At 39.5% G+C, this 8,275-nt stretch overlaps 1 protein-coding gene across 2 annotated transcripts; it reads left to right on the top strand.

Moving 5' to 3' along the window:
• The first annotated feature begins 649 nt into the window (after positions 1 to 649).
• LOC102310274 (synaptic vesicle 2-related protein) lies at positions 650 to 8,125 on the top strand. Of its 2 annotated transcripts, XM_005934683.3 has the most exons (16): positions 650 to 786; positions 994 to 1,124; positions 1,580 to 1,665; positions 1,746 to 1,844; positions 1,947 to 2,018; positions 2,110 to 2,234; positions 2,343 to 2,406; positions 2,492 to 2,617; positions 2,702 to 2,830; positions 2,936 to 3,009; positions 3,342 to 3,418; positions 3,504 to 3,608; positions 5,555 to 5,666; positions 5,791 to 5,872; positions 5,978 to 6,067; positions 7,356 to 8,125. In XM_005934683.3, the coding sequence occupies exons 1-16, from the start codon at positions 725 to 727 to the stop codon at positions 7,554 to 7,556; spliced, it is 1,635 nt and encodes a 544-aa protein (XP_005934745.1). In that variant the 5' UTR covers positions 650 to 724; the 3' UTR covers positions 7,557 to 8,125. The 2 variants fall into 2 exon arrangements, with proteins under 2 accessions (XP_005934745.1, XP_042081704.1); XM_042225770.1 differs by lacking the exon at positions 650 to 786 and having other exon boundaries at positions 1,078 to 1,124; positions 1,750 to 1,844.
• The last annotated feature ends 150 nt before the right edge of the window (positions 8,126 to 8,275 follow it).

Genomic DNA, 8,275 nt, shown 5'->3' with positions numbered 1-8,275 from the left:
CAGCATTTCTTTCAACATTACAAATTGTATTGCATATAATCTCTTGTTATTTATTTAAAGAAAACCTATCATTAATATATAATGTCATAAAGAACTAAGTGCTCTTTTTGCTATCTGTCCACAAACGGTCTGTACCACCGAGTGAGATTAGCATCAAACTAACCTGCTCTCAGGTTAACCAGCTCAGTTTAGACCAATCAGGAAACTTGGAGTCAAGCTCCTAGGGGATCAGTTTACACTAGAGTAAAAAACAAATAAAACAAAACAAATAGAAACTTAAAAAAAAACAAAAACAACCACATAATGATGATATAGCATCAACTTGAAATGCAAAAAGATACTTTCATTTCCAAGATATGTTCTGGTCGATACCTTTTTTTTTTTTTTTTTTAATAAATTCTGCTTAGAACAACAAATAAGACTTCGTGGTGACATTAAAGTCTTGGAATATTTCTTCCGGTTCCTTTGACAATCTATTTAAAGATATTGATCAATTATGTGATAGTACTTCATTTTAATCCAATGGGATCGCTTCTTTGACCCGAAGCCAGTTTGACAACACGGCACTTCTGCTTCCTGCTCTAACCCCTCCCCTCTCCGCCCTGCGGGTGTTGTTCTCTGATTGGGTGTCTCCTTGAAAACTTGAAGTGACTGCTCCAGCAGGTTTGTCCGCAAATCACCTGTGCGCTATGAGCTGGAACTCACAGCTCTCCGTGACGACAAAATGGACAACTGGCCCAAAACAGCTAAGATCTCTTACAAGCGCTGGAGAAACTCTGAACAGTGGTAAAGAGAAAAACACGAAAAATATGAGCTTTCTTGCTTTTGTAACCTCATCAAAGTTGTCTTGGCTGTTTGAAGGAAGGACCTGCTATGTTTACATACCGGAGTGTGAGCCACAGGGCTAAGTGCAAATGTATTTAACGACAAACTTTGGTATGTCTGAAAGACAAACTTTTTTTTCATGTCTTCTTCTTGTGTGATGGCACTTAGGGGTGATGCAGATTTTGTGGGTCAAACTGATGAGGACCAGGGCACAGACGCTGAGATTTGCACCATAGCTTCAAATTTTGACGCAGAGGCTACGCAGTCTTCATCCGCCTCTGGGTCTAATAAACCCGAAGGTGTGTACAATATAATTGTTATTTTGTTTTAATTGTTGTGTGTGGAACTGTGGTGGCGGTAAAGTAAGAAGGGCATTAGAAAATATTAACATAGAAAGACCCTATGTGGCAGTGTTGATCAGCTGGTGGGGTTTTGATAAATGTAAATGTGGATATGGGTTAATTACACATGAAAGTAGACTCATCTTATATTGGCCATGTCCTGTTTATAACTGGCCTAAAACATAAAAACAGAAGAACTGCTTTGTTTTAATCTGTTATGCATCAAATTTGATTTCTTTATTATATATTTTCACAAGGCAATGAAGTGTTAACGGTGCTGAAAAAACCTTGTGAATTTAGCACACTGTCCAAGATGTAAAATGACCTTTGAGTGTGTTATACTGAATAACATGCTAATGCCAGGTTTTGTTTCTGAGACTGATCATGCAGTGACCGATGTGTTTTATTAACAGAAACCTTTACAGTGGATGATGCATTGGAGGCAATCGGATTTGGAAAGTTTCAGTGGAAAATCTCTTTCCTCACTGGACTGTCATGGGTAATAAATCTTAAAATAAGTCCAAACAGCTTCATCAACGTGCAGATACTGCACATCTCTAACTGGATGCTGTCCCTCAGGTAGCAGATGCCATGGAGATGATGATCCTCAGCATCTTGGGGCCCCAGCTGCACTGTGAGTGGAGGCTCCCCAGCTATAAAGTGGCACTCATAACATCGGTAAAGTCCGTTTACCTTTTATTGCTTCACTAAAGATTTTTGATTATATAACATAGTCAATGACCTATTTATTTATTTATTAATTTATTTTTGTTGGAACAGGTGGTTTTTATCGGGATGGGGATCAGTTCACCGATTTGGGGAAATGTCGCCGACAAGTACGGCAGAAAAGTAGTGAGTCTCACATCTATGATTCTCATACATGATTTCATGAGGTTTGTAAATGATCTCATGTATTTCCTGTATATGTGTCTGTGCTAAACAGGGTCTGAAAGTTTGTATGTGCTGGACTTTGTACTACGGCCTGCTGAGTGCCTTTGCTCCAGCGTATGGCTGGCTCTTGTTCCTGCGCGGCCTTGTGGGCTTTGGTATTGGAGGAGCTCCTCAGTCGTAAGCTTGATTCTTCCTTCATGCATAACAAGATACATCAGTAGTTCCTTAATGAGCAATATCCAAGAAAACAATATGAACATAAATAAAGATTTAATCTTGTTTTAGGGTCACGCTGTACTCAGAATTCCTTCCCATGAAGGCGAGAGGCATCTGCATTATGCTGATTGCGGTACTGCGGTCATTGTCTTATAAACTCTCTTTTGATAATATTAGCTGCACTGCACTATATCATCCTAACTGTTTGTCTGCATCAGGCATTCTGGGCAATTGGTGCTGTGTTTGAGGTCCTCCTGGCCTTGATGGTAATGCCTGATCTGGGTTGGAGGTGGCTGCTCGGCTTATCCACAGTACCATTGGCAATCTTTGTTTGCTTCTGCTTTGTAAGTATGGCTGCGATGGGTAGAGGTCCGCCAAAATAGAAAAAAAGTTGAAAGTCACTCAGCTCAGTTTTCTGTGTTGCAAAGTGGTTGCCGGAGAGTCCTCGTTTTGATGTGCTGTCGGGAAGACGAGAAAAAGCCATGGCAACCTTAACGCGCATTGCTAAAGAGAATGGGAAGACCCTGCCTCAAGGCAGGCTGATCGCTTATAATCAGGTGGGGATGAGATTTTATTTTTTCTGGATATGAATCTAAATATATGCAGTGCTTAAATGTTCAAAATAAAATGTCTACTTTCTATTTTTGTCTTTAATTACTCAGAATAAACGTGGACGGTTCAAAGATCTCTTTGCTCCTCAGTACTGGAAGACCACGCTGCTCCTGTGGTTTATATGGTTAGCTTAAGTGACACACTCTCTAAGATAAGCCTTCTCTATTTAAAGGGAGTCATTTTTAAATCAGTGGTTACCAGCTCGGCATCGTGGCCTTATTTTATCAAGTTTTCGATTTTTGTTGTTGTTGTGGCAGTTATAGCTTTACCATTACCACAGTGACTTGTATACAGGTAACCAGGAACGATACTTAAAATCCTGTGATGGACTGTGATGTGATTCCTAATGCAAGGGGGAGTAACAGTAGTACCTGATTGACATATTAAATGCTTTATTTTCAACTTCTCACAGAACTAATGTTCTAAAAAAAATGATCTTTTTACTTTTGTCAATAGGTTTTCCAATGCCTTCTCCTATTACGGGATTATCCTGCTGACAACTGAGCTGTTCCAAGCTGGAGATTTGTGCGCGAGTATGTTTACAGCTTCCTTTGTGCAGAGCTGCTTTTAATGTTTTCAATTGTTGAATTACAACAAATCCCAAATGCTTCCTTCTAGTGACCCAAGGAGCCAAGATTGAGCCAGACTGCAGTCTTGAATGTAGATATTTAACGTCAGCCGACTACAAAGACCTTTTATGGACGACCTTGGCTGAGTTCCCAGGTAAAATACTCGCTGCTTGCAGTCTGTCAGAGGCGTGGTGTGCAGTTAAGTTGAAAGTCTGACAGCTGACATAGAGAAAATGTCCAATTTGTTTTTGGTAATTTCCCATCAACTTAATAGTAGTTATACTGTGAAAAAGTGGCAAACAAACAGTGAATTTGAAAACTATTACTGGTTTTCAAAATGTCCCTGTAATACTCTTTTCTTTTAAACTTTGATAAAGAAATGTATGTTTTTTAATCCGTGTTTAATTGTGGGCGTGCACCTTTCCTTTTGTTCATGTCCAGATCAACATGCAGTGTATTGATTAGTGGCTCTGAGCTGCAAGAGCTTAACAGTTAATCAGCTGGAAGCACAAGCATTTATTACAGAAGTAATTTTAGACTTCAGGTACAAATAAAAAAAAAAAAAAAGACAGCTGAAATTTAGGAGCAGCTGAATTGTGTGGCTTCATAAATAATTATAGTTAGAAATGAGTCCCAACACGACACCCTCAAGAGTGACGGGGATGGGCATGCATACGCGCTTCACTATATTTACTGGGCATAACATCAGTTTAGGCAGGTTGTGAAGTCTAGTTCGGCCACACAAAATAATAATTTTGTCTTTTTGAAAAAGACTGTTGCACTGTTATGTTCATTGTGAGGACTTAGACAGAGACAGGGATTATTCTCGCTTCCAGACACCACGTGGGAGTGGTTCATCCTTATTCTACTTTTTCTAAATCCACAAGAGTATGTATTAAAGATAGATGAACCTACTATGACATCACTCATTTCTTAGGGAAGTCCCATTGTGAAGCTTCAAGATGGGCATTTTCTCTGTCCCCGTATTGGTGTTTTGAAACTGAATGTGAAGAGAGGAGTGAGAAACTGAGGAACACTGAACAATCTTTTCAAACGGCTGCAACATCTCCCTCTGTATAATCTGTGAATCTCTGAGATCCTGGACTGATATATCATAAAAATGGCGGTAAAAGCTGTCTCGACCGTACCCTGTAGTCTTCAACGGCAACGTCACTGTTAGGCACCGCCCACATAAAAAAAGTATCCTGTATGATTAAAAGACGTGAAGCTAGGGTTTGAGCCCACAAAGTCATCAGGAAAGTGTTGACTGTGGATACAGTAAGTGTTTTGAAGGGAGGAAGGTTCAGGGCTGAAGCAATCAGCTTCATGGGCTCATCCGGTTAGAATAAGAAAAGCAGCCATCTAATGCAGAATTATTTTTAGGGTACTCCTTTTATTCTCAAATAAATAAGGCAAAAAAGGAAGGAAACAAAGACACACATGGTCTGCCAATGCTGAAAGAAAACAGAGATTCAAGTTACTCATTACCTTAACATTACATAAAATAAACACCCAAACAGAACCTCACCTCAGCTGCCGCCCCGTGTGGAAGTGAGGAAAGAGTGAGCCAAAAGTGAATGCAGTCCTTATGTACTGTGTGACATATAATGTGTGACAGGTGAGTGCAATCAAGGACACGCACCACACCCAATCAAAGGTGAGAGAACTAAACAAGGTGCATCTGGTGAAGTGAGTGGGTGTGCTGGGATGTGCTAAAAGGTGGGTCTCTACAACAGTAAGAGTCCCTTGGCCTGTTTCCCTCTAGATTTCCATGCAACTGTAAGTCTGTTTGTAACTACAGGAGGCATCACCTGCTGGCCATTATACAGAATGCATGCTTAATACAATTCAATATCACTTTTCAGACCTCAAAGACAATCTTTAATACGCAGTCTACATACTGATAAAGCCTACTAAAGACAATGCTTTGACGTTTTTCAGTGATTTGAAGGTGGGCAGAGTATAGCATACAAACATGTACATTCTCAGAATAAAGAGAACGAGATACAAAAAAAGTGCTCTTTAAGAGAATGACTCCATCTTTCAGTGTTGAGTGCAGTCGTTGATCTTTTTTTTTTTTTTTTTTGATGTTGCTTTCAGGTTTTTTAGTCGTCCTTCTACTAGTGGACTATATCGGCAGGAAGAAAAGCATGGCACTGTGTTTCCTCATGTTTTCCTTGTGTATTCTACCATTATACGCTTGCATTGGGAGGTACGTTTGTTTTTTAATATCATAGTACAACAGCAGCTAACCCAAACATGCTTGACATTAAAACACCCAGGCTGATTTGTAACTCTTTTTTTTTTTTTTTTTTTTTTTTTTTAAATTAATCCAGGATAGCCCTTACCATCTTCATCTTCATTGCCAGAGCCTTCATCTCTGGTGGATACCAAGTTGTTTTTGTTTACACACCAGAAGTACGTATCACTTTTCAATTTAGCAGATTTTGTTTGTTTGTTTCTTTTTTCAGACAGGTCAAATTGGACAAACTGTACTCACTGACTTTTCTTTCTTTTGTTTAGGTGTTCCCTACAGAAAACAGAGCTTTAGCAATGGGAACGTCAAGTGCCATGGCCAGGTTGGGTGCCCTGATTACACCCTTTGTGGCACAGGTATGAAGCAGTCTCCTGTTTTTGTGTTTTTGAACAAGCTAATAAAATGTTTTCGGTAAATTTTGTCCAAATCTATCTCCTAAATGAATTTTTTTTTTTTTTTTTTAAAGGTCTAAGATGTTAGGTTCTCTATTACATGTAACAGCAATAGTACAATGCATACACACAATGGCCATGTTGTTAAGTAAACCTATTCAGCTATTTATTGGCATAAATGTCTAATCAGCTAATCATGTGACATGTAGGCATGTAGACATGGTCCAGATGGCCTGTTAAAGTTCAAACCGAGCATCACAATGGAGAAGAAACATGATTTAAGTGACTTGACCGTGGCATAGTTGTTGGTGCTGTCTGTATAAGAGGAACCTACTTGTTTTATCTTCTTGTGTTGTGGTTTGTTTGATTAAGTGTGTAATAGCTATGGACGAGGTTGATGCAAATGGGTGTTCTTGTTTAACAAACAGAACAAACCATTTGTTACAACTGACCATTTCCATCCCCTTATGACCACACTGCCGTCTTCTGATAGCTCCTTCCAGCTGGGTAATGTCACCACCATGTTACAAAGCTCATCATCTTAAACTGGCTCCTTAAACATGACATTGAGTGCAATGTACTCAAATGACCTCAGCACCTTTTTGGATGTGAGATTCACATTATGGATGTAGATGCTGCCAAATCTGCAGCAACTGCGTCATGCACGTGCCAAAATCTCTGAAGAATGTTAAAGCAAAAGGAGGTCAAACCCAGTACAAGCAAGTGTATGTCCGGTTATTCTAAATTTTGAATCAGTGTGACCCGTTTTCAACTCGGCTGAATAATATTATTTGGCATCCAGCGTGGCAGCGATAATTTCCATTCCTCATATTGGATATTAAAAGCATTACAATAGGCCTCTTAAATTAAACTGTGAATTGAAATGTCTGCTCTTACTGTTACTCACCAAAAGACAGTGTCTATATCACTGAGGGCTAAAAACAAGTATCCAAGAAAAATAATCAGTGAAACTGTGTGAGGTGGGATTACGTAATGCATTGCTTACATGTTTGTGAATCTGCATCTGTGTCATTTCGACACACCCAAGTTTTGGAACTTTCTCCATGGTTTTACTAGAGTTCAAAAACCAACATTGTTGTCAATGATTATTTAAAGAATGTCATAAACTATATGATAGTTTGACAATATTGTGACTTGTGGTAGATTTAAATTAGTCCAGTCAGGCTCTTTATTATTTAAGAGGTGTGTTTTTTCTCTGTTTGGCCTCTCACTTTTTGTGTTTTGGTTCTAGGTGTTGCTCAGGACGTCTGTGTATTTGACTCTGTCGGTGTATTGCAGCTGCTCTCTGCTGGCTGGCGTTGCATCTTGGCTCCTGCCCATCGAGACATTGGGAAGGAATCTGCAGGAGTCCAGTCTCGACCAGGAGACTGCAGGGCAGACGACCTCCACCACCAGAGAGTCAGATAATACAACGGGCTCAGCGGACCAGTGACGGATGAGGCAGGAATATAATAAAAAAGAAAGTGTAAAACCTGTTCTCCCACCTTCCGGTCTCCTGCAGTTACGTTGGTTGTGAGTTTATGGGTAGACTCATCTGCGCAACGATGGGTGAAGAACAGCAGGGGGGACTCTCGTTACAGACGGGGAGTGACAATTGAGGCTTGGCCTAATGAGAGCGGAAGAACACTTGTTGGACTGGTTTGTTTACTCAGTCTTCCACTCAGGCCATAAGAGGCAACAGAGGGACATTCTGGAAATATTAATGGCTTGTCCCCATGCTGCCGATACAGGAGGTCTATGGCTTTACTCAGTGTGGGTTCATATTTGCTCTTTGTATTTATTTGTGTGTAAAGTAGAATGTAAAAGGATGCTTTCTTCCTCACAAGTTCTAGTTGCTCACAGGTGTGATCTTTATAAAAGATTAATTATTTAAAGGAGGCACATTGAGCAAATTTAAAAACGTGTATGTCAGCAGTCTTAGATATAGGATTGTCTTTAAAAAATAATAATTAAATCGGCAGTGAAAATAATCGTGTTGCAACTCTAATTAGTTAACAATTATTCTAAAAAGTAAAATTCTTTTGAGCCCATTTTTAGTTGTAGTCTGGGGTGATATGGAGGACAAAAACGGCTAAAAATAAATCTACATAAACAGCTCCATAAATGGGTAATATGACATTGTATGTATAAAAAGCCATACATTTTATTTGT

The sequence above is a fragment of the Haplochromis burtoni genome, unplaced genomic scaffold, assembly GCF_018398535.1.
Source record: "Haplochromis burtoni strain Fernald_Lab_line unplaced genomic scaffold, NCSU_Asbu1 Contig_182, whole genome shotgun sequence".
Taxonomy (NCBI): domain Eukaryota; kingdom Metazoa; phylum Chordata; class Actinopteri; order Cichliformes; family Cichlidae; genus Haplochromis; species Haplochromis burtoni.
The sequence above is the reverse complement of the archived record's forward strand: the minus strand, read 5'-3'. Positions and strand labels throughout refer to the sequence as shown.

What these genes read in the sequence shown, in the direction of transcription:
- LOC102310274 (XM_005934683.3), top strand. Translation starts at nt 725, where the DNA reads ATGGACAACTGGCCCAAAACAGCTAAGATCTCTTACAAGCGCTGGAGA. An exon ending in TCTGCATTATGCTGATTGCG is followed by an intron (nt 2,407 to 2,491) that starts GTACTGCGGTCA and finishes TGTCTGCATCAG; the next exon opens with GCATTCTGGGCAATTGGTGC. An exon ending in TTACACCCTTTGTGGCACAG is followed by an intron (nt 6,068 to 7,355) that starts GTATGAAGCAGT and finishes TTTTGGTTCTAG; the next exon opens with GTGTTGCTCAGGACGTCTGT.